The sequence below is a fragment of the Corvus hawaiiensis genome, chromosome 17 (assembly GCF_020740725.1).
Source record: "Corvus hawaiiensis isolate bCorHaw1 chromosome 17, bCorHaw1.pri.cur, whole genome shotgun sequence".
In the NCBI taxonomy this organism is placed as follows: domain Eukaryota; kingdom Metazoa; phylum Chordata; class Aves; order Passeriformes; family Corvidae; genus Corvus; species Corvus hawaiiensis.
The window spans coordinates 12,684,640-12,710,962 of record NC_063229.1 but is presented as its reverse complement, the minus strand read 5'-3'; the positions used below and the strand labels follow the sequence as shown (position 1 = coordinate 12,710,962).

The 26,323-nt window shown below is 36.8% G+C and overlaps 1 protein-coding gene across 4 annotated transcripts; it reads right to left on the bottom strand.

The window, feature by feature from the left end:
* Positions 1-247: 247 nt before the first annotated feature.
* On the bottom strand, positions 248-25,603 carry SYCP2 (synaptonemal complex protein 2). Of its 4 annotated transcripts, XM_048321740.1 has the most exons (46): positions 25,421-25,603; positions 24,630-24,674; positions 23,863-24,003; positions 23,491-23,619; positions 22,453-22,557; positions 21,851-21,875; positions 21,093-21,178; positions 20,184-20,272; positions 19,625-19,659; positions 18,884-19,026; positions 18,753-18,805; positions 18,489-18,534; positions 18,216-18,311; positions 17,779-17,839; positions 17,073-17,221; positions 16,236-16,310; positions 15,621-15,779; positions 14,813-14,912; positions 14,128-14,246; positions 13,122-13,182; positions 12,960-13,017; positions 12,621-12,757; positions 12,220-12,317; positions 11,876-11,994; positions 11,605-11,635; positions 11,282-11,346; positions 11,119-11,176; positions 10,406-10,461; positions 9,858-9,906; positions 9,563-9,737; positions 9,103-9,170; positions 8,538-8,717; positions 7,632-7,815; positions 6,964-7,211; positions 6,679-6,849; positions 6,387-6,554; positions 5,919-6,009; positions 5,261-5,419; positions 4,822-4,949; positions 4,534-4,628; positions 4,353-4,452; positions 3,871-3,929; positions 3,483-3,561; positions 3,005-3,061; positions 2,627-2,728; positions 248-1,450 (listed from the first exon to the last, which is right to left on the bottom strand). In XM_048321740.1, exons 2-45 carry the CDS (start codon positions 24,651-24,653, stop codon positions 2,660-2,662), a joined length of 4,398 nt encoding a protein of 1,465 aa, XP_048177697.1. In that variant the 5' UTR covers positions 24,654-24,674; positions 25,421-25,603; the 3' UTR covers positions 248-1,450; positions 2,627-2,659. The 4 variants fall into 4 exon arrangements, 3 of the variants coding, with proteins under 3 accessions (XP_048177697.1, XP_048177698.1, XP_048177699.1); XM_048321741.1 differs by lacking the exon at positions 5,261-5,419; XR_007207192.1 differs by lacking the exons at positions 248-1,450; positions 2,627-2,728; positions 3,871-3,929 and having other exon boundaries at positions 3,008-3,061.
* Positions 25,604-26,323: the final 720 nt, after the last annotated feature.

The window sequence follows — 26,323 nt, the reverse complement described above, 5'->3', positions numbered from 1 at the left end:
AAGAGATTATAATTATTATGCACCAAACCATTTGACTTCTTCATCCACACAGAGTCTGCAAAAGGATGATCTCAATTAAGGTTTTCCATCTTGTGGAATAGCATAACCTGGTTGTCACTATGCACCAGTTGAGGCTCTGACCCTCTAAAGAATGACAGTTTGGTTCACTGTTACTCAAAAGTACTAAATTGGATAACCAGAGGCAGAAATGTAACAATGTACTTTGATGTTTAGCAAACAAATGGTTTTAATGCTTTCTTGACAGTAAGAAGAAAAAAGTTACTAAATGCTAATTACAAAGCAAATAGAACTCGTTGAGAAAAATGTAAAGCCAGACTTTTTAATAATGCCTGACATGGAGAAGCACCTGAGGATTTATTCAGTACTACTAAAAAAAAGAAAAAACTTGTGAGGAGAAGAATAATACATTGATAGCTGTTAACCACACCTGATCAGTCAGAACAAAATGGTGAATTCACTCACAAGACAAACATTTCTCTGCAAGACTCTGAAGTGCTACCATTCTAGGGAGTCATTCAATGTTAAAAACTTGAAAAAGGCATTCTCGGTCTTGTAGCTTCATTGGGATGATCTCCATGAAGTGTGAAAATAATAAAATGCAGTCTGTCAAAGTGTCTGTATAGACTACTACTGAATTGCTGTGAGGTGGGAACAGTCCCCACACAGAGTGTCTGTTCTGTCCCAGGTGGGGACGGAATCCCAGGAACCAGAGCTGCTCCTGGGGAAACTGTCAGGCAGGAATGGAAGGTAAGGACACACAGTGCAACACGAAGTCTGTGCCAGTGCAATGGGAGAAGGAACTAAGGGCTCCTGGGAGAAGCGCTGTCACCATTTTAATGTTTATCTTACTTGAATATCAGCTGAAGACTTGAATGACCCCATCACTTGATCCAAAGATGTGTTTTTTCCTCTTTATTGAAATTTTTTAACTTGCTGGCTTTTCACAGAAATATGTAACATCATAACTAGCCTTTTAACATAAATATATTTATCATTTTATTATTAATAATACAGCATTAATTCTTAACAACAATATGATGATAGTCCAGCTGCAATATACAAAAAGTATAAACAGAAAGGAGAGCAAAGTTTCTTCAGCAGAAGAAGCATTTTCAATTTGAGCAGAGCAGATGAGCCACTGTTAACTACAAGCTAAACTTGGCTAATTACCCATGCACAGAACACTCCTGTTCAGCAGTGACACACGCTTCCACTGGTAATAAAGATTATATAAAACACATTAAAATTACATTGAAAAACATAATAAAATGAAAAACATTGTAAGGGTAACTTAGAGCAGCTTTTAAATGTCAAACAATGGCCCTGAGCTGTGTCACTGCTGCACCTGAACCCCGGGGTAGCTCTGGGTGGCTCCGTCCTTCCCGCGCTCTCCACTCCTTCCTCAGCCAGCCCGGCCTCTGCTCTGCTCCTGGGAGAGACACAACTCGTGACAATTCCAGAGCCACTGACCCCTGGCACTGAGCACTGCCTGCCTGCTGCTGGGGGAGTCTGTGGAGGGGTCTGGACACTCCCTGGGCCATGGATTGTGCTCGGCTCCTGCTGCAATTTGGGATCACACCTCAGAGGCTTCAGGGAGGCTGTTCTTGGGCAGCTTCTTCCCAACAGGAAAGAGAAACAGGCCTGCAGTGCACAGTTCCTATCACTAACTAAAAACAAGGCTGTTGTATTATCTTTTCAACATGGCCTCACTAAGAAAAGAACTTGGGCCTTGCAGTGCACTTTAAAAACCTTGTAAGTTACAAGAAAAGTCCTGTTTCATTCTGACAAAAATTCAATCAGACCAGGGCAAAGAAAAAGTTTAACATCTCACGGAGTCCATCTAGTGGAGATTACAGTGAGCACAGGCTCAAAAAAACTCCAAACCACACAAAAACCAGAGGCTCAGAAAACATCCCTACGCTTACGTAAATGGGATGAGTGGACTGAGTTATTTACTGGAAATTGCAGTATAATCATTTCCAGAGACAACACAGCCTTGTGGTTTTCAAATTCTTACCCAAAATATTTGAACAGCAGCTTTATCTGACTTCTTACTGATTTAAAGGAAAATAGAAATGACATTGTGTAAAAAACCCAACAGACATTATCTGTTTTTCTTGACATGTTTAATACAACTATTTGCAACACAGGTTGCAAACACAGTGTTCAAACAGTTCAAGCACAAGTGTTGAGAGTGTTCTCTCTTAGAAAATCCTACTGAAATCCAACAAACAGCACTGAGACCAAACCAGGTGGTTTGGTCCCTAAAAAATTCCTGACTGTATTCTGGATCAGACCCAAAACATAGATTCAAAGTGCAATTCAAAGTCATTTCTCTGAAAGTCAGTTAAGTAACCTATAAAAATTGCTAAAGACTTATTTAAAAGTAGCATGTGCTAAAAAGAAAATTACAAATTACATTTTAGGAGACTCAGTAAAATAATTCCAAATCTCACTGGTGAGTGGAAAAGTCTTATCCACACAGATTTTAGTATTATTAAGGAAAATAAACTTCCATTACAGTAGTTTCCTTAAGTGCGACCAAAAAAAAGGAAAAAAAAGAAAAAGCTGTCAAATTTTCCATTACAAAAGTGTTTATATTCACCTCGAATTTCAGGAAGGAATCTGAAAAATCACTTCAGAATTCTGCCTTTGATTGAAACAAGGCCTGCAATCCTCGGCGAACATTACACAGCTCCTCTTCTTGCTGTCCAAAAAAATTACCTTTATCACTTTTATCACTGCTTATCACATCAATCACACCACATTTATCACATGCTTTTGAAAAAAGGCAGATTTTATTTAATGTACCTGGTGCACTATACATGCTGCTTTTAACATATCAAATGTGATTCTTTTCAACATTAAGACTCAGAACTGAGTCCATTCACATAAATTAAAAAAACGGAAATTAAAATTTTAGTAATTTAGTGTTCAAACAGCAAAACCTAAATAAAAATGAGGACAAGATAACTTTATTTACCATTTCTTTTAGAAATTTGTCTTGGAGTCCTTTTATGTCTTCTTTCATCAGATGCATCTACAAAAAGACACTGAATGCATCTCCTCTGCTCACAACTGCCAACACATTTTCAAGCAAACAATTGCATCCCTAAATGTGTCACAACCAAGAAATACAGATGCACATGCAGCCACCTGCCTGTGGAAAGGGATGTGTGTTTTAAATTTGTTCTTTCTTGCATGAGTAACACCAATAAACAAAGCCACGGAACCCAGTGTAAGTCCTGATAACTGCACACACCTTGGAATGGGTGAAATCTAGGCATAAACACTGAATATTTTTAAATTAAGAACATTTAATAAATATTAAAAACTACAAAAATACTTATGTATCATTAATATAATGCTGAGGACAAAATCTTCAGAAAAAAGGTCTGTACTTATATCTGTGGATACAATTGAGGAATTATTAAAATGAGCAAAGCAAAAGTTCACCATACCTCTGAAGTAAAAACATTTTCTTCATAGTCAACAGAATGGTAGATACTCTTTTCAAATGAAGCTTTAAGAATCTGAATTCTAAAGAAATACAGGCAGTTCAAACAGCTTTGCTACATATGAACATCCTACACAGAGCACAAATACAGCTGCCCATTGTTGGCAGTCTATTTGCATTTAAAGCATGGATAAATATCCCCATCATTGTTACTGCTGGAACAGTCCCTCAGGTATGTGGAGAAATTTAGCTGGAGATTACATGAACATTTTAATCTCATTTTCTCATCTCATCAACCATCTCTCTTTATGGAAGAGAGAGGAGTTGTGCTGACTTCTCTCTCAACTGAACAGAACACAAATCTCACCCCAGGATTAGTGAACCCTACTGACCTCTGCTGCTCATTTTTCATGTACGTACTAAAAGTGTGGGAATGCTTTTTCCAAAAGGCCTGGAAAGAAAAATATTAATAGATGCTAATCATTAGAAACTGATTTTCCAAACTAAAAGTAATTAATATCTAATATGAACAAAATGACCACAAGAACAGACTAAACACAGAAGGGGCAGGAGTTACACAACCCCCACAGAAGCTGGAAGAAACCAGCCCAATAAAGTACTTGTAGGAGTTTATTGTAGGAGGAAAAACATACAGGAATTCATATAGTGGATACATGTAGGAAAACATAGAGTGGCCCGAGAATTCTAAGAGCATCCTAACTCCTCAAATGCATTATTTGAAATTTGACCCAACTAGAAGCAAAAAGGGCTTTGAAAATCAAAGTTAATGATCTTAAGTTAAAGATGAAGTGAATAATCCATAGATTCCACAAGAATTCCCTTTTATTCAAGATCAAACAACTAAAATACAAACCAAGAATTCTTTTTCCATGATTTTCAGGGATTGAGAATCCTTTTCAAATTTCTCAAGTTCTTCAGTGAGAGTAAAATGAAATTTGTCCAGCTGCCTGATCCTACCAAAACAAACCTGGTTACTTGTAGAAGGTATTCACTGCATTTTAAGGATGTTTTAACAGCCATCTTCCATTACTGACCTGCATTCATGGAGTTGGTAACTCATTGTTGCCAAATGCTGATGGGCAGCTCTCAGTGTTTGCTTATTAAAATTATCCATTTTCCGGGAGCGGTTCTATGGGGATGTTTTAACATGAAATTCAGATTATTTCCACTTTAGGAAAAAAACCCTGTAGTATGTTCAGTACTGTAACTGCTTAATATCACGGCAAACCCCCTTTTTTAAAATGTAATTGTGTGGTGCAAGCCAAGCTGTCACCTGTGTGCTCAGGTACCCCCCGAGTGATACTGTACATGAAGGGTCTTGCCTCAATTTTCTTGGTAAATTCTTTCTGGAGCTGCTGACAAATGCTGATGGTTGAGCAACCATGCTCCCAGAATTCCCCATCCAAACCAGACGGGTCATTTACAGATTGAGTGGAGACACTTTCAGACACTGAAGAGAAACAAAACATAATGTCAAATGCAGTACTATAAAGTCCCCTATGTGAAGTTAGCACATGGCCTAGGACAGCTTTCGTTATATATAAATTAACGTCACCCATTAGATGGCTGAAACCAGTTTCTATTTTCATATCAATTTTCTGACTTTTTATATGGATCCAGTCTCCAAACATTTAGAATATTTTATTTCTCTGCTTTAACATGTAAAATGCCTTTTTTTTTTTTTTGGATATTATATTTTCTTGTAAAAACTTGAATTTGTCACATTATTTTAAAATTTTGCACTGTCAGTCCATGACCAACCTCTGTAAGTAGCAGCATCATCTGTTTTAAATAATTTTTTTGGCTTTAAACTTATTCTTCTCCTTCCTTTCTTTTCCTCTTTGCTTGTTTCTGCCTCATCAGAGTTGCTTTCTGTGTCACTGTGGTAAGTTCTTTTGAGGTATGTCTGTGCACTCGGTCCTTCATAAACATGGAAACAGTGCTGCATTTTAGCATTATTTAGAACAATCAGATGGAAGGATAAAGAAGATTTTATTGACCCATTGGATGCAAACTCTAGGAAGATGTGTCTTGGCTTTAAAACATGAGAATTATATAAAAATTAATAACCATTACATTTATAGAGGGGACATTCAGCTGAACTCTGACTCATGAGCAAATCTGGGATTTTTCTTCATAAAACCATTATCCCCATTTTTTCCCCAGTATCAGTGGGAATGCCTCTTTCTTTGGAACACAACTAACTCTTCACTAAATCGGTATTTTGGAGTCTAATTTTCAGGGTTTTTTAAGAATAATTAAAACAGCAGAGAAAATGAGAAAAAGAGTAAAAAATGGAATAATACTGAAACTATATAACAAGATTTAAAAACTTTGGCCATATTATTATGCTAAATAAAACATTTTTCTTAACCTTTACGGAGACACATAGGAAGTCTTTTGTGTTAAATGTCTGTACCTGACTCATCCATGGGGACATAAGGTTCTTGAATCCAAGACCGTACTCTACTCCTGCTGGAAGCAGACAATGGAGATGGTGGTACACAATCCTAAAAGAAAAGTCACTGGTTTATTTACTAGCTTCAAAATTAAATTGCTTTTAGAAGTCTCCATCAGAAACTCACATTTATGTTGAGAAAATAATTTATTTTTTATGGGAGGTCACTAAGAAAATATTTACTCCCTGTTTTTTTTTAAAATACGAATTGTATCTGATCTTGTTGGAATATAACTCTTTCATTGTATCCATATGATAAATAATTATCTAATTTATCTCCAATATTTAAAAATTAACTATTAGCAGGTCCCAAGAAGATCTGTGTTTAATATGGAGATGCATTTCCCTTAAACCTCAGCACCTGGAAAGCAGATAAAACAGATGCCAAGCTGCAGCCCTCTTCTGAGAGCAAGAAATATACTAACTCACCTCTTTACTTTTAGTGAGAGGCTTGGTGGGATCCTGGAGTTTGTCTTTAGCAGAAAGTGTGTCTGAAAAGCAAGACTGGAGACTGGAATCTTCATTGTCATTCCCTGTTTCCAGTACAGCTCCCTTTGCATGTTTTCCACTGTCAGTTTTATACGTTGTTAAGCTGAGCTACACATTAAGAAAAAAATCATGATTGAAAGGAGATGTCCCTTAAATGTCACCACCTGTGAAGTGGTAAAACAGACAAAGAGCTGCAGGTCTCTTCTGAAGAGCAAAGCATTTAGGAACATACCTCTTCCTTATTTTTGGGGATAGGTTTAGTGATATCCTGAAGCATTCCTTTAACAGAAAACGTGTCCGAAAAGCAACGTTGGAAACCTGAATCTTCATTATTGTTACAGGTTTCTGGTGCAGCTCCCTTGGAATTTTTGCCACTGACAGTTTTATATGTGGTTAAGCTGAGCTGTACATGAACAAAAACCCCCAAACATTATTGAGAGGAGAAGCACAGAACAGTTGGCAGCTGAATGGAACAATTTCAGTTAAAACAGCTCTAGAGAAATGTTAATGCTCTTACCAAAGATGCTTCAGTTAAAACTGGTGAGAAGCTTTTCCTTCCCAATGTCACCTTTGTAACCGCTCTCTCAGGGGACTGACTTACACCCAGACTTTGCATACTCTTATTTTGTGGACAGAAATCACTGGGAGAGATTTCTTCCTCAGAGTTTAGCATTTCCCTGTCTTCTAGTGTCGACTCCTGAAGACCAAGTGACCTTTCACTGGAACCGTGCTCTGGAGTAACATCTCCTGACACTCTGTCAGCACCTAGGAAACAATTCCTGCACTGTCAGCGCCAGCAACGGGAGTTACACAAGAGAAGCCAAAGCCCCACACTGCTCCCTGCTCCAGCCTTAGGAATTTCCAAGCCTCAGATGGGTGGAATTTGGCACAGGCCTTGCCACAGTTCCCCTTTCTCCCTCTCTGAGTTTCAGCGGTACCAGATTTGTTCTAACACTGACATGATGTGTTTCTATATTACACTGATGTCAAATAACTGCACCAACCCGTAGAAATGTCAGTGACATACTAATACAATTCCTTAAATTATGTGGAGCACCTGGAATTATGGGCTATTTCTTGTTTTAGGACCATGTAATAAAATTAAAATTTACTGCTGTGATAACCCTCAATTAACCTCCACTTCTTGATTCAGTACTGCTAGAAATTAGAAGACAAAATACCTACATCTCATTGTCTCAAGCGAGGCAGGGCTCTCAGCTGAAGGCATTTCCACTTCCTTCTGTTCTGCAGAATTCCTGGATTTGACCAGTGCTTTCTGCACATAGCCATCCACTCTCTTTGGCTCCACAGGTACAATCTGCAGTACCTTTGGCCGCCTGTAATCCTTGTTTGCACCATTCATATGTTTCTATTAAAGTACAAAACGTTATATATAAACATCTTTGTAACCACAGTGTACATAAAAGCTGATAAAGAGAGATATGGATATATTATCTGTATGTACCATTGATCAAGCTGAAGGACCATCATCAGAAGTACTTAAATCCATAAGCAAATCAGGTTTTCCAACATCAATAACCACTGAATTTAACTCAACACATAAATTTCTATTCTTATGAAATACTTAATTATTGGAGGCAATTACTGATGCTTCAGGACTTAATGAATGAAGGTCATAAAGCTTTCCATGTATATTGACATGTTATACTAAAACAATGAAAATGTTTCAGCAACCAGTGTTCATTTACTAAAAATCCTACTTGGATATTCAGCAAATGTACTGACACAGCATTACCAGCATCACATCAACTCAACAAGATTTGGCTCACTAAACCCTCCCATGTAAAGATACTTTCAAATATTGTCACATTTGAAAAATACAGCTCACAGTAGTCCTTTGCAGCAGAGTAATACTCAGAAAGAGAAACTAAGAAGATCACTTAGGACTGATTTTCTCAGCAGCTCAATACACATCATTAAAAAAAAGCAATATTAAAAATAATAAAATTAACTTCAATATACTCATGTTGGGCACTTAAAATTCAGAAGTAACAAGTACAAAGCAGAGCAGAGTTTACTTTGAAAGACATGGCAGGAATGGATTTTTAATAATCAACTGGAACCACACACCTGTATTTTGGATTTCTTCTCCTTAGAGGTGCACGTTGGAATCTTTTCTTCACTCTCAGACTCAGAACTGGATGGCTCTTTGTAATTTTTTGTTGCTGCTGCTCTTCGAGGGAGTTTTTTTCTGGTGGATTTTACTATCATTTCATCCGTTTTTGAATTCTGGGGTTTACATTTGTTTGTCTTTGGAAGAATAAAACCATCTTCAATTTACAAGAATGATTAATACAAATATAAGATAAAATGGCAGGTAACTTGGTTTAATTACCTGAAATGCATTATCTCAGAGCAGCTAAAAAGGTTTAACTTTACCAAAGCTCAGCGAGTCCAACCATCATTCTACTAAAAACAGTATCAATGTACAAAAATCATTCTAACTCACTTATGCCTAAAAAACCAGCTAAATACTACAAGAAAAGAATATAGTACTTGCAAAGAATAAACTGTATTTAACAAGTGATCTGGGATAAATATCCCATATTTATGAAAAATTATTTTAAAACAGTTTCTGGGGGAACTAAGAGATTTTGAATCTATATTAAAAATCTAGTTGAAAATTTACATTTACCTTTTTCTTATTTGTATTTTTGCTTTTAGGTTTATCCACGTGGCAAGCAGGTTCCGAGAATTTACCTGCTGTTACAATTCAAGAAGGTTGAAAAAAATCAGGAAATATTCAAATGTTTGTCATTACTTTTAGCTGTAAAATAACAGAATCACTTTCATGCCCACAAATTGATTAATTCAGTAACTGATTTCAGCCCATTCTTTTTTTAAAAAGACATTTTTTTTAATTGACAACAACTTCTACCTGTCCCATCCTCCAACAGTTTTCCACATTAAAGTACAGAATTTCTGTAAATTGATCTTTATAAATGATTAGAACTAATTTGAAAATTCTTTATGCTTGGAAACAAGACAACAAAAATATATGGTACCTGCAACACAGCACATGCCATGCTGGGCACTTAATATCTAAGGACAAACTTACTGCAGCATTCTTCAGAAATACGAAAAAGGTTTCTTACTTTTGTCTGTGCTTATTGGTTTCCCTGATTTTTTATTTCTACTGTAATCAATTATCTGGGCTTTAGGTTTTCTCTTGGATTCCTCCAGCCAACTGATCTCTGTCTTGCTGTCATCCCCTCTGTTTTCTGTGTCTGAGTCACTAAAGAGATGCTTCTTGTCTCGATTGCTCCTACTCTACAAAACCCAAAAAAGTTCTTAAGTTATTGATTTGTTTTTACACGTAGTCTGCTTACATAATTGATATTTAAAGGCAGGAAGACAAGTTATCCTGATCCATAAAAATCTGACCCTTACCTTTTTTCCTCCTTTCACTTCCGCACTGGATTTACTGGTGGTTGTGTTCCTTAATTAGAGAAATAAAACCTTTACACAATACATTTAAAAATAGTTGTTCTAAAACTTCCTACTATTCCTATGATATGTGGACTAAAGATTCAAACAGAGGTACCTACTTTTGTTTCCACATTATTTTGGAATTACCTGTTCACCTCAAACCCTAAAGGTTGTGCTTGTTTCCCAGTTATCAGGAAGAGCACACAGTAACAACACAGCCCTTTCCAGGAGGGTCATTAACCAAAAACCATCCCCCTCTATTCAGGAGTTTCTCCCCCTGTAGCATTCCATGAGGAGAACTGTTTCCTTCATGGAACACATTCCTTTATATCACCTTCCCAAAGGACAATCATGGAACAGCCTAGGACAACACAGCAGTGTTTATTGCTTAAAAATACCAACACAGCCAAGATATTCTTGTCATGCAACATTCCCTGGAAATTTGTAACTGCCTGCTGGAAAGTGCAGGCTGTACTTGGATAATCAGCAATCAAAACAGAACATCCTACCCTTTTTTGTTTGTCTCTGTATGAACACTCAGTTCAGTCACATGCAATTCTTGGATCTAAAAATGCAAATAGAGAGGAAACAAATGGAGGTTTTCATTTATTATAGAACTTGAACAAAATTAAACGGGCTACCAGAGAGTACCTGCTAAGGGTTTTATTCCTCAGTTATTACACTGAGAAACTAATGGTCATTAATTTCTGTATTAGAATTATTTATCAGAGCTCACAGTTAAAACCAGCTGCAGCTGACTGAAGCTTTCAGTATCTCAAAGCAACACAAGAGTTCCCAACCACCTGCTTCACCACCTTCCCCAATTCACCAGGCTTCTCTGAGCCGTAAGAAGCAAAACCATCTTTTATCATCATTAGATTTTCTTTTTGCTCAAACATCTGGAAAAAGATGTCTTTGAAATGGGGATTAGAAGGATGGCAATAACGTTATCAGGATAATTTAAGATAATGATACTCCTAACACACTGTTTAATTCTTAATTCAGGAAAAACATCATCATAGCTTGAAGTGGCCAGAATCTTAAGACAGAGTATATTAAATATCTGAGAATGCTAGAGGTATTTACATGGCAAACCTTTTCCCCCACTTAGTTCACTGATATAATTTGCATTTTCAGATCTTTTTTATACTTTCAGTAGACAACATTTGACTGATTTCCTTTCTATCTTATTCATAACATATAAGTTGCAGTTATTTCTTACTCCAAGCTTTATTGTAGGCTCATCAAACCCACTGATGTTAAAGTTGTAGACATCATCCCTGCAAAACAGACACAGAGATCAATTTTGTGAGTGAAGTAATGAACATTTCACAGTCAGGTGTGAGTAATCAGAAATTGTGTTTGAAAATGTTGTAACTACTTACAGAACATGACCAGCAGTTATATTAAGAAAAGAAGTGGTTTTTAGGGTCCTCTCCTGAACTTCTTCCTATCCATAAATGAAAAGTTAGCTGCTCTGTCAAATTTGGACTGTGCATGCATAGACACTGTCATCTCAAAAAGCAAAATCTTCATCATGAAGATAATCAGCAACAGTTCAATATGGCAAAACATATATGCAGCAAATGCATAATTAACATCTACAAATACTTAATATTCAATGGTATTTGTTAACTTTCCCTTTACACCTACTGACTACCACCATATATATACATATTAAAAACAATTCCAACAAAAGCACTGTTACCTTGGAGAGCCAGGATTTATTTAAATGTGTCCTAAAAATAAAGATACATTTTGTTAAATGCTCATTAGAATATATGCATTAGAATAGTGCCTATATAAACACAAACCTTATCAAACCCAGCAAATTTATTCATGCATTTAAATACAACATCAGCTAAAAGATGGATTAAAAGAGCCCAGCCCCTTTCATTTATCAGCATTCATCGGTACATCACAGAGACAGCCAGAGGCACACAAAGACTCATCACAACAGGAAGTGGTTCACATCATACCTGTTAAAGCCCAGGGAATCTCTTGCTTTGCTTTTCTCATCACTCTTGTCTTTGTATCGGTCACTGATTTTACTGATCAGTGATTTGGCTGCATCTGCCATTTCTTTAGACTTTGGTTTCTATAAAAACAGTTTAAGACTCAACATCCAACAGAAGAACTAAGCTGCACACAGAACTTCAGGTTCCTAACAACCCCCTAATCTTCATTAAATGTCTCCTACATGGATTAAATTACAGTCATTTGAAAACCATTTTCCCTTCCATGACAGTAAACCCACCAATTCTGAAACACTGAAAATCTGACAATTCTCTTAATTGCAAGTGGAAAGGTAAGAAACTCTCACTGTCTTTGACTGTTTTGGATTTGAAGTCTCTTTTCTGAGGAGAACATCAGGGTCCTCTTGTGCAAGATGAGTATGCAAAGATGTGTCAGACACTCTGGCTGAAAGAAATGTTTTAAACCATGGTTCAGTAGTAGTTTCAATATTTTTCCCCTCTGTACTTAACAGTTTCTGTTCCAAATGATCAACACTCTGACTGCCACTAAGGATGGTATCAACTTAATTGTCTTGGTTCTGTTTTTTTAATTTCTTTACCTGGAGAGGTACTTCAAAGACCTGAATAAATGCTTTTTGTTTCACAGTTCTCTCAACCAACAGTAATAAAGGGGGGAAAAAAGCATCATTGCAAGTTAATTTCTCTGATCTATTTTTCAGAGTAACAGTTGACCAAGTGTGACCATCACCTGGATGGGATGCACATGCTAGTGATGGATTTGGCTTTTGCTCGTCCCCAGTTGTTATATTCTTCTCAGGAAGAGGGAACGTTCTTTTCTTCCATGGCTCAGTTTTATCAAAAGAAGTCACCAAAAGACCAGGCAGCCTAACAAAGACAACACCATCTTACTGTCAGAACTTGAGTCTCAGTTACAATAAACATGCATCATAAAATAGGAAAATGATGATATATCTTAGAGTATCAAAGCATTTTAAATTTCAACAAAATATTAGGTCTGGTAATGCCTGAAAATTCTCCCTTCAAAGTGAGTGACAAGAGTGACTTGGAATTCTTTTCCAATACTTACAAAGGTTTGTTGCTTCTCCCAGCTGGCTGAGAATCAGGAACAATATCTAGCACTTCATCTAAATGAGACATTAATTTGGTGTCAATTATTATGACCAAGAAAATGGAAAAAATTAAAATAATTTTAGAAGTAAGGACTATCAATGCTTGTAAAATTACTTGCCTAAAGTTTGCTTTTCTGTGGCCTCTTGTAAAATTTTTAAAACTTCTTCAGAACACATTTGCTACAGTGGAACGACACCCAAAAGGAAATATTAGTGTAGGACCATAAGCAGTACAACTTCATAAACTTGTGCTTTCCCTAACAAAACATGACATTCTTTTTCTCATTTCATGGAAGTGCTGTATTTTTCACGTATTTTTGCCTCATTCATGGTATCTGACTTCCTGATCTGTTCTGCTTCGCAGAATTCATTGTCTACTGTGCATCTCTGCCCCCTCTAAAAAGCACAGTAAGTAACACTGCCAGTTACAGCCCATAAAAGCCAAAGAAATGCTCTAAACAAAACATTCTGTACATGAAAGCCTTTTTCAAAGCATGGCTGGATCAAAAAATGCTTCAGAGTCCCATAGTCTGGGGCTTGACCTGAATCTGAGCAAGGCAGACATTCACAACCAGAAATAATATAAAAATATTATTTTGCAGTCATTGTTCAATTGGAAGAAAACACTCAAAAATATATTTAAACTGCAGGTCAGTGACACCTATTTAGTTTTTTTTATAGTAGTGAATGCCTGATCAAAAATGCACTAACATTTTAAATGCTACAAGCTGAAGACATGAACATTTCATAACCACAGCTGAATGTATTCTGTGTTTTATGGCTATTTCACTAGTGCATAATCAATTAGAGATTATTGCATGCACCTTTCTCCTATTATACACAAAGGAAGAACTGAGGTTCCAGAAATAGGAAGTTAATTCTGGGGGCAGAACTGATGAGCGAATGCAAATTGTGCCTAATTTTGTTAGAGCTCAGTCTGACTTCAAACATGTTAAACCTGAAATTCAGAGAGCAAGAAAACATCATGCAATAAAGTAAAACATACTATTTTCTAAAAGTGACTTGCTGACTGTAAAACTCTAGCTCACTGAAACATGAATTAGGAACAAATTAGAAATTAATGTTATTCTAAGAAAAAGACTTAGCTACAGAGGACATGCATACTCCAGGAGGTTCCTGATAGAAATTCTTTGTTCTGCTCTCATTTATTGCATCATTGTCAGACCTTTTAGTAGAGCTGGTCATTTCCAAAGGCAATTTAAATCTCCCTTTAAAAGGAGTGGCTGCAACAAAACAGAGATGTGTTAGAATTGCACCAGCTCTCCCATTACAATTACAACAAGAAGAGTTTTGCCCACAACCACAGCTATTCCATGAACTCCAACAAAAGCTGGTTATTTTTCATACCAGCCCCTTATGGACCTTTAATAATTCCATTGATTCCAACTACGTTACATTGAGATTAAGAGCTCACAGACTGTGGATGTCTGGAGGCAAAAGCAAAGCTCGTTACAGGCTGGCTCTGGTAGAAAATAGTTGGTTGCTATTTAAAGACTTCACTGTAACATATTTTTACTGAGTTCTCAGCTTGCTCCAGCACCTGCAGCTCTGCAGGAAAAAGGCCAGGTGACCCTCAGCTGTTGGGAATGCAGTGCAGCCCCTGTCCCACACCATGTCTATGGACGAGGAGCAAGCAGCCCTTAAGCATTTTGAGTTTAAAGCATCTGCTCAGGAGATTTTATAACCTCTCCTTTTCATTTCCAGCTCTGCCAAGGATCACAGTTCATACCTGAGTTTCAAAGACCATTTTCAAAGTGCATTTTTGCCCTGAAAGCACTTGCAAACTTACATGTGCTAACAAAACCCAGTGGACTCCTTGTGGAAGCTCCTGTAGTTCCAGGAATAAGCACAGATGCTTCAGACACTTTCCTTTTATGAGATGGAGTTATCTTGAGGAACAGAAAAAACTTGACCGTAATACACTGATTTAAGGCTGACAGAACAAGAATTCAGAAAATCTATTGCCAGGAGTCTCTTGACACTTTCCATTTTTAGAGTGACAATTGCTGCTGCAGCAGACATCAAGCTAATGCGATTTTTATGCAGTTATACTTCAGTTATTTTTAAACTGAGATTCATGGTTTTTGCTTTCTAAATTAATTCAATGAAGTATGGGCAAATCCTGTCCCTTGCCCAGCAAGGGATTCCCTGGAGATTCTGCAAAGCTACAAACTAAGAAGAAATAGGTTTAGAAACTCCTGCAAGACACCCACTGCTGCCCGATGAAGACATGGTGACTATTTCAGTTTTTACCCCCTCCCCAGCAGTCTCTGAGGCCATACTTGACTTTTCCATACTGGGGCATCTGAGCATGTCTTCAAAAACTTCTCTTTAAAGAGAATTCTCAGAACACTGTTGTCTAAAGAACATTAACAATTCCTTTTCACTTCTGTCACATTACTGCAGTTTCAAAATACTAACGAATTTTTTAGCAAAAGGATTGTTATAGTTTAGTGTCAAGTCATAAGAAAAATAATCAAACCCTGTAGTTACTATATTCTGTCAAATAAGAAGGGGTTAGAATATTAAATATTACAAATATTTAAACTGACATGCATTTTCTCTCTACTCCTTTTTGATTTGACAATCCTACTTACCTTGGAGGAATCACCTCTGGGTTTTTCTTGACTGTTATTTTTACTCTGAGTCCTCAAACTTCCAGGAGGTTGCTGAGTTTTGTACTTACTGAGTTTCTCCTCCTCCTCTCCAGATTTTTCTTTCAAACCCGGTGACAATTGACTTTCTGGTACCAGAACCTATAGAATTATTTTAATTTCTTTTAATTTGTATACAATATCAGGATTTTATCATGTCTTATTTTTATATTTATACTAATACACAGAGCAACTTCTTCACCCTAAGTAACACATCACCCACTAGAGATTCTGATAAAATTCAGAGGTTACAAACTTTTAATTTAAAAAGCTTCCAACTTAACTACTAATTTTGGTACAAGAATGGGTTTTCAAGTAACAGTGAACATAAAAGAACTTCCCCTGTGCATATGTCTGTTTTACTCTATGATTTAGATATTAGTATTTCCCCAGAAAAACAATACATACATACTAGACACCACTTGCCTGGCTTTAGACTTATCTATACCTATTGATATTTTAAAGTCCTTGTTTTCACTGTGAACAATTATCAATTATGAATAATCAGACTAATTATACAAACCCAAGAAACCATCTCAGCACACTGAGGTAAAATACCTGGGATCCACTTTCATCAAAGACGATGTGAACAGTTGTTTCGGCTATTGATGAAGACTGCTTTTTGCTGAAATCCTGCAAAGGGATATGTCAAAATAGGCATTTTGCTCTTATTTTAAACAAGACACAAAATATTTAAGTGAGAGATCATAAGTGTCTGAAATCAGATTACAGAGAAAAACAGATGCTACAAATTCACAGCATTTCCATCCCTCATGAGTTCCTCAGTCAGTCAGACTTCAGGACAAAGAGCTTGTTACAAGCAGTAAGGAGTAAGGTATGGCTTGCTAGAAGTGTTTTACTAAATGAGTAAATTCATGAGTGGTAATTGCATTGCAAAACAAGATAGCTCATGAATAATTTCTGAAAGTATTTGTAAGCAACCAGGTCGTGTTTCTGGAAAATTAAATATGCAATATTTGACATTAAGATATGGTGTTTTTTCACCAATCACCAATTTCAGGTGATTGAGTCCAGCACTGTCAAGCCCACCACTAACCCATGTCCCCAGGTGCCACATCCACTGTGTTCTAAATAACCCCAGTGATGGGGACTCCACCACTGCTCTGGCAGCCTGTGCCAGGGCTTGACAACCTTTTCAGTGGAAAGATTTTACTAAAATCCAACCTAAACCTCCCCTGGTGTAACTTGAGATAATTTCCTCTTGTCCTTATTAAGCACCTTTCCCAAAGCTTAACATATTCTGCTGTTCTGTACCAGTTAATTAGAAACTCTTGGTATGGAGAGATACCAATAATCACAGCTGGAACATTTATATGGCAATGAGACTGATTTTGAATCAATTAAAAACTATTCAAAAAGGTGTTTAAATCTTACCTTACATTTATGAGATCCGTAAATCTTTCTGGTCACATCTTTGATTTCCAAGATAGAATCAAAATATAAAAGAAATTTCCCTCCTTCGAGAGTGCCCACATTCATTGGGCTTTTTAGATCTATTGTTAATAATTTCCTTGAACCTTTTTCTGGACAAAAGCAAAATTTGAAAAGCAACTTCATTTCAATTTAACAGCATCTCATTTCATATAATGTTTGTAAGCACATGACAGATTCCTCAGTTCAGGTACTAAGATTAATATCTTATTTAATTCACCCTAATCTACAATAATTTTATTAGTGAAACAATTTAAGATTTAATCTTCTAGAAATACTTATTCTGTGTATTATTCCACAGAATTTTCTTTGAAGATTACTTACTATAGCTGCAAACAAATTACAGATATTTACTGTTCTAATTAGATCAAAAGAAATATTATCTGTCACTGTCTTATGGCTTACTTTGTATTGAAATAACTCTAAGACAAGATTATGAAATTATTTTCATAAAATCACACCTGCATGCCCAAAGTGCAGATGCAACAGCAGTGCAATTTTGTCCCTGATAAAAACAGTTCCTACAATACTTTAAGGGAGAATTCTGCTTTGCTAGATTAAGTCAGTACTTTTAGATTAATCAGTTTGACATTAGTTTGCAAACCCAAGTAAGAATACAACAAAAGGTCCCATTTTTGAGTTCAAATACCTTCCAGGCTGTACATGTTTACATCATCTTCTCGTATAAGGACGGTTTCCCACTGAAGCTCCTTACATGAAAAACACATTTTGAAAGAAAGAGAAGTATTATATTACAATTAAATGAAATCCAGAGATCAAAGTCATTCAGTGAGGACAAATTTCCAACCTTTTAAACATCTGTTACACAGAGTGACAGGAACTTGTGCTTCACTATTGCTCACTGTGTACATGTTAAGCTATTTCCAAACAGCATTAGAAAGTCATTACTGTGAAATTATTTGATCTAAATATCAGCAAATCTGGATTTTTTTTTAGCCTCATCAACACTGGAATGCACACAGTAAGTTCAACATGTTGAACATGGGGAAATAAAATCTGACACACTCCAAGGAATGCATATCTGCTGCCTCATAACAACCCAGCAGGAGACAAATCTCAGCTTACTGCATCCTCTGCTGCCACGTAGAAAGAAATACTTCTGCTGCCAACATTGAAATCAATCCAAAATGCTTCCAGGTTTTCATCCAGTGGTATCTGGAGCTAAAACAAAAAGAACAGGATACAAGAGCAGAGAGCACCGATTTCTACCAGCTAAGAAGCTTCATGTTGATCTGAACCTGTGACAAACTTTCAGTCCATGTCTACTTGTATACTTTTGAAAAAACGTGATCTTATTTTAGCTCTATTTTTTCTTAACTAGAAGGCAGAGTACCTTACCTCATATTTATCAAGAGCTGCTGTTAGACATGGATATGAAAAAACCCTGTAAGAAAAGGATATTTTTTCAAGTATTCTACAATGCTGTAAATAAATTTTGCAGATCTGAACACAGCAAATGGATTTTGTTTTCATACACTTTAGAGACTTAGAGATCCCAAAGTAAATTTCTCCCCCAAGGATGTAACATGAAATTTAATCACAACATAAAAACCCAAAACAAATCCCCAAAAAAACCCTTAGCATTAAAAAAATCACTTTTACCTTCTTTTGTCTCCAAGCATGCCATTCACCTGGTTAAGAAATTTTCTGCAATCCTATTAAAACATAGAACTTTCTTAAACAATTGTAAAATGGAAGTTTCCCTCCCTAGAAATATTCTTTGTGTGACTTACTGTCTCAAACTCCGAATCTTTAATTCCTCTAAATGCAGTGGCCACAAACTCCATGGGAAACCACTGGGAGGCCAGTTCTCCCCTTTGCTTCTCTGCCACCATTCTGCACAGAGCTTCTGTGATGGCCACTTGTGTGTCATAATCTGCAGCACAACACAAGAGGAGATTTAAATAACTACTGAGGTGAAAAATAGTATGAGAAAACTGGCGTAAGCAGAGCTGAACATAGTCTAGATTCTATTAGATCCAAATATGTAACCCATAAAGGATAATTAGAAAAATAAGTATGGGAATAACGATGACTAAACAACTTATTTTTCAAAATGAACTCCAACCAAACTTGCACAGACTGTCAGAGCCACACCAGGTGTTTAAACAAGAGAAAGTTTTCAACTTTGATCTCTCTGAGCTGGGAAATTGCTGGATACCAAAGTGATCCCTGAGGGAAATTACAGTACTACTACCCATGGTCACAGCTCACAGCCTCAAAGACTGACTTCCTTATCACTTTTCCTATTTTAAAACTTTTATTCTAGAGAAGAATTGAAAACTTTAATGCGTTTCCCCTATGCTGAACACACAAAAACATTTCAGCTTGCAGCTTGTTTTCCTGCAATATTTAAATTTTTCAGATAACTCGAATCACAACATTCTGCAGCTTCAAAACGCCTTCTCTGGTTTCTTAATGGGTCTGCATCTAATATTTAAGAAGCTCAATACTAAATTAAGTCCCATGCTCACCTCCAGCATCCAAAACTGTCCTCCCCATTTCACTCCTGCCAAACAAAGGAACATTGCATCAAAAAGTGACAGCAACACAAGGCCCAGAGTAAAGGTTTATTATAAACTTTCAATGTGTGAGACAAACCCCTGATTCCATGGAACTGAAAGACTTCCAAGGGGTAAATACCTCTGGGAGCACTGCTGGGGGACCTGAATCACCTGATAGATACAATTTTGATTTTATTTGCTTTTTTGAATTGCTGTAAAACAATTTCCAGTGTGAACAACCGAACCTTCCAGCGACTGATTCACTGTGCTTTAAGCACATTCTTACAAATGGGAGTTTAATTATTTTATGACAACTGGGATGAAGAGATGCCTGATCCAGACTGGGAAAGAGGAAAATTCAGGCTTCTAATGGAGAATAACCCATGACAATACCTGTCCACAGAGAATTCAACAGCAAGTGCAGAAGTTGAGTTAAACAGGGATCAATCTGCACAACACCTTAGTAAAAACTGCCTCCCAGCTCTGCAAATGATGGAATGATATAAAAATTATACTAAAGATCATTTACATGACAAGTAACATCTCCTTTGTAGAAAGTATCTTTTTCCTGGCATCTCGAGGGATCTTGTCAAGCAATAAATTCAGTTTTTTTATTACCTATGAAGAGTGGAAAAAAGGGAGCAAGATTAAATATAACGTAAGTTTGTTAAAGTTTGAGTTATTCTTATTTTTGGCCCTTGTAATATATTTCATACCACTGAAGAAAGCAACAGGCTTAAGTAACTGCAAAACAAGAAGAGACGAGTTCTACATGAGTTCTAAATGGTATTTATCTTACTAAAGCAACCTCAATTTCAATGAATTACTTAGTTTTAATGTGAAGAATAGTTGCTAAAAAACAGGTTAAATACAGACACAAAATCTTTCAAAGCCAGAGTTCTGTCTGCAGTTGATTGCTGAGCTAAAGTGTACCTTGAATTAGCATTAAAAAGCCGTTCCTTTAGGGATGTAGCCTTTACAGAAGACTTTTTTATAACTTTCCCTTTCTTTAGAGGGGAAAAAAACCCTGACAACCTGAGGTTACTAAAATAAACAGGAGAAATTTGGAGTGTACTAGAAGGAACGCAAATTTCCGGCAAGTGACTAAAGAATTTACAACCAACAATCTTAATCCTATTTCTAGCAGCTGTAGAGCACACCGTTTCCTCTGCTTTTATACAGCTTTCCTACCAGAACTTTATTATCACTATTTTATAACTTACTCTCAAAAAAAAAAAAATTGTAGGTCAGTAATCTGAAACAGCCCCAACATACGAATAAATCCAAACATTCCCAGAGAAACATTAAACAATCCTTCTGATCCTAGAGCACTACAATATTCTCTTTTTTGTAGCATCTGCACAGTTAAATAACTCTCTCCACAAAGTCTGTTAACACACTAACCAGAAAACTGCTGCTTAGAAAGAAGGATGTTTACCTCCTGCTGAACATAAATATTAATTCTTGCATCAGTGATGAGGGAACATGTTCTCAGAACAAAGTTTTCTAATATTTGCATTTTACCTAAAAAGCAGGAAAGAAATAATTCAAAGAGCTGTCAAGAGTGTATTGTTAGGGTGCCCCATCATAAACATTTGGGAAAGGATTCCTTTTCATTCAGAAATAAAATACAGCATGTCTGTCTTTTTATATAGGATTAGTGATATATAAAACAGAATAGTTACTTCAATTTATAGTAACTATGTTTCTATTCCTGTGCATCACTGTGTAACTCCCCTGGGCAGGAGATTTTTAATTTTTAAAGGTGATTGGTCAATCCTGTAACTCAGCTGTCTGAGATACAATTCAGGTGGTGGAATTTTTCTCCCCAGGGCCAAAGAAATGAATCTTCCCTTTTGGTCATGACAACAAACAGTCTGTAGGGACTTTCTCTAGTGCCACACTGAAAGGTAAGGGCAGGGTGACATTCATGAGGATAAGGTCAATAAGGAAGGGTCACTGCGCTGTGCTGAGCTGTGACAGGACCTTAGAACCACCTTTTTTAAAAAATAATTCAGTTCATTTGCCATCTCTGAGACTTATAGTGCTTTTTTATTACTGACAACAGCAAGTTACAAGGAAACCTGTCCATAGAGAAACCTCAAACTAAAGCTGACACGTCACAGGAATGAGAAATGTTGTCCTTTCCGTGTTCTGAGAGACATTTTAAACATCATTTCTGCTTTTTAAGCTCACCTTCAGGTCTGCTATCACACACAGCCTGCAATAAAAAACCCAAAACACATCATTTTGATAAAGAAAATATTACAGCATTAAAAGGTCAGGCAACATATATCTGAAGAAAGTAATCAAAAAGCATTTAAGAATTTGAAGTTATTTTGTCCTTAACAAAGAATCTAAGAGATGATCTCTACTAAAAAGTGTGTTTTCCCAAAATTATATTTCAGTTAAATTTACTGAAATTATTTCACCAATGACAAAAATTTTTATGAAGAGAAGAAAACTCACAGATCTAACTGGACTAGAATACCAATAATGGATGTAAACAAAACTTGATCAAGATGAAAAATTTTTGTTAATTGAGCATTTACCGTTATTGGTTTTTTTTCAATTTATTTCATGATGGCAGCCATGAAAAGAAATTAGTGTGAATACAGCAAACTGTTTATCCCAAATGATTTATAATCTATTTCAGAAGTCATTGCAATGTTAACCTTAGGAAGATATTAAATAGAAACACATTTTAAAGTCCTTTTATTTCTAAACTGGTAACAATTACTTTGATAATTGTTATTGGTTACTTTAATAAATAAATTTTATTATCAATGTATTTTTACCAGCAACATGATGAAGAAATCTTCAGCCAGACTTGTAAGCATTTCATTCTTTTCATCTCCTCTGAGGACCAAAATGCCTTTTAACTTTTCAAACCAATGGACCATGTAAAGGGAAAATAAAGGTAAATCTATTTTAATAGCCTGGGAAAGGACAATGGTTTGTATTATACTTAAGTAAATCTATACAAACTCCACAGTGATTCAAACAACAGCATCACTACTCTGCTGAGCAGATGTTGGCCCCAGACTGAAATTTTTCACTCAGGCTAAACAAAGTTAGGGGATTTTAGGGACTTTTTAACACAAGAACTGGAGATCTACTTTGACATCTGCCACCACAGACAGAACAGCTGAAAATTGATAATGGCTGAATGAAAGAATGTTGTTTCTAGGTGTGAATACAAGGATAAGGTTATCATCACCCTGGTTTTGTTGTTTATTATTAAAGCAGCTGAGAAGGCAATTGAGTAACTCTCATCTGACATTGCCATTAATTTTCTCCAGTGAAATCTCTCATGAAAGCAGTTAGGAAGTGGTATCTGCTCAGTATTTGCTGAGTTAAAAATGATTCATGTTTCTAACATGCAGGTTAAAATAACACCAAATAATCAGAACAGCACTAAAATCTGTTGAAAGAGCAGGTACAAAATTGCTGCTGTGGGAATTAACCAGAAAAAATTAAACAGCACCAGGAAATTCTAATTCTTGAGTCCATAGCAATATAGCAAACTTGTATGAAAATATATCATCTTGTTTTAATTGCTGGAAGCATATCTAAATTAATTATATATTGCATGATTTGCAAAACCCTCACGGGGATAGAGCAGCATCCCTTTATAAGGGGTGCCTTGACAAAGAACATTTATATATGAACAATGTTTGTTGCAAAGTTATGGGAAATTCCTAATTCTGACCCAATCAAGAACCAAATCAAACACTGAGCTGCTCAGCACTGAAGCACTTAAGCTCAGCTTATGCACTTCATTGATGTTCATATATTTATTTAGAAGTTCACAGATGCTTTATGGTTTTACTTATCCTTCCAACAAGACCGTGTTTTATCATTGCTGGGAGCCCATCTTCTCCTGCTATGCTGATTTTTTTCGCACATTTCTGAATAGCATTTAGTAAAATAGAAATGCTTCTGACTTCTTGTTTGTCAAGTGCCTGAAATTGAAATTACAACATAAACTTTAGTGTGAAGTCCCACAAGAACCCATATTTAATTAACCAGATGACTTTTTTGTTCTCAAAAGCCACCTTAACTGCAGATTAAAGGAGAGATTTCATGCTTAAATTTTATTTTGGGTTCTTAAATCAAGTGGTGGTATCAACCAAGCCAAATGAAAAAATCTTTTTCAGTCTCTTCCAAAAATGGTGTAGATGACTTTGATGCAATGATTACATTACCCAACAGAGAAGCTTGTCCAATTTGTTGGCAAACTGTTTGCTGCATTTGTGAGAGACATTTTCACATTCATCTGTGGCCAGAAATTGTTCTAAGGATTGGAAATCCTTTTTTCTTGTAGCTTCGTCAATTAACTTTTCAAACTGTAAGCAATAAACCAAAGCAACTGTATTACTGTGTGCTTAACACTGATACAACACATTAATTAACACAGATTCGATGCAAGTTTTACACAATCATCTGCTGCATTTGAAGCAAATATTCTGAATCACAAAATAATTAAATGTAAAACCTTAAGTATAGAGCACCTTATTCAATACATTAATCCTGCAAATACTTACGTACTGAGAATTTAATTATTTGCCTTAACTAGCTATTTTTAGTTGTAAATGTTTCCTCATTTACAACTAAATTCCTACAGAAGTGATTGTTGTATCAATGCCCCTTACTCAGTATATTTAATATTTACACTTCCAAGTTACCTTAGGCATTTTGCCCCTTTATTCTTTCTAAATCAGTTATACCTGGATTTCAACATTTTCATTTTAAGCATCACCTCAGTTGATTAATCTCTGCCAAATGTATATGATTTATTTTCATCAATAACAATTTCCAGTTCCTCTTGCTTTCCACCCAGCTACTTTGCACTAAGCTATGTCAAAGGAAAATTTCTTCCTACCACACTGCACTGCCACACTGAAGACTTTACTTGCAATTGCATGCCAGTAATTAAAACAATCAATACTCATTCTGCTCCATCAGCACATACCTGCAACTCATTCCTGGCTGGCATTTTTGCAATTCACCAACTCAGCTGCATAAAAGGGAACAATAACAATCATCACTTACACTTTAAAGAGGTTTTGCAAACACATTGGCAATCAGTCAAAATACATTACAAACTCCAAAGTTTGTCAGTAGTATAAATGCTATATAAAAGCTATTTAATGGGGCTATAAGGAAACTTTCTTGCATTGATAAACAATTACTTAAAGCAAAAGAGAGGAAGGAATGATCAGTTTCATGGCTGGAGGCACAGACGGGCCTGGGATGACCCTCAGGATTTCCCAGCAAGGAAAGAGCACAGATGGTTATTTGGGACAGGTGAGTCAACAGCAAAACTCCATAAAGGCCTCACCATAAAATGGTAAATTGAATCATTTAACACAAATATCACAAATGATACAGGAAAAAGACTTCTTGATTATATATACAGTGATGGCAAAGTGACTGTCACCAGCTAAAAGCAAGATCTGGGTGTCAGAGGCTTCTGAAAACAGTGTCTTAATACTCAAGGGCAGGTAAAGTATTTGCATTGTTGAACATTTAAGAAAAGCAATGAACCTGTTCATGCCTTGTATGCATTATTTTACACCAACCAAACCATCTACAGTCAACAACATGCAGCTTTGGTCTCCCCATCCCAGACATTATATAGACCAAGCAAACAGTGACTAAAGATAAGAAACGACTTCTGTAGAATAGCAACTGGGAACACAGCCTAGCTATTCCTGTACTAAGTAAGACAGAAATAACAAATATAGGGTGATTTTAAATTACTTTTTCCAACACAAGAACGCAACGGCCTCCACTGAGGCCTGTGCTGACACCTCACAGCTCTCCTGTCTCCGGCACGCTCAGACAGCCCTGAGGAGGAAACAGAACCCCCTTTTGGACACAGGAGACCGCCACGCCCGGCCGGACCGCGCCGCCGGCTCTCCGGCAGCGAGCAGCCGCACCCGCGGGCAGCGCCCGCCCTCAGCGCGGGCCCTCAGCGCGGGCCCCGCCCCTCACCGCCCGCGCGCCCACCGGCGCCAGCCAATCAGCGCCCGGCAGCTCGGAGCGCGGGCCAATGGCGCGGCGCGGGGCGGGGCGGGCGCTGCGGGCCCTCAGCGCGGCCGGCGGGAGCGCCTCGGGCACTGGAAGTTGTGTTTGTCTACAGCCGGTGTTTAGAACCAACTTCCGCGCACACACAGAAATTACTGGGCATGAGCTTGCTAAACCAGTGTAATCCATTCCTGTGCTTAATTCAGAAACCCTTTCACGGCCCGAGTAGGTGCAAAAACGCTCGGTCTTTGCTGTGGGCAAATGGCTTTGACTGACATCTGTGGTTTTTATGATGCAGAGGGAACTGGATAATGTGCTTAAGTGGAATCCAGCAGCGCACTGGATAATGTGCCTAAATGGAATGCGACAGTGCCAAAGAGGGGCTTTACCTGTGCTGGTGTATCTATTGCCATACCATAAATACAGATGATAAAATTTATAATGAATCTTACATACTCCAATAGAGTCTCTGTTCATACCTAGAATAAGCAGCAATAGTGGAGCATCTAGGAGAGAAATCACCTTTCACAGCAGGTAAACCTGCAGCAATTGTAAATAAAATAACACTGCTGAATCCCTGAAATGAGAAATATAAAAACTCAATACTATAAAAGGAAAGAAAAAAAAAAAAAAAAA

Bases quoted from the DNA above. Each gene is read 5' to 3' on its own strand.
- SYCP2 (XM_048321740.1), bottom strand. From the start codon at position 24,653: ATGCCAGCCAGGAATGAGTTGCAG. The intron at 14,913-15,620 runs GTAAGTAGGATT...CTGTTCCTCAAG, and splicing joins CCAGAGGTGATTCCTCCAAG to ATAACTCCATCTCATAAAAG. The intron at 7,212-7,631 runs GTAGGTATTTTG...ATTGTTTCCTAG, and splicing joins CTCGCTTGAGACAATGAGAT to GTGCTGACAGAGTGTCAGGA.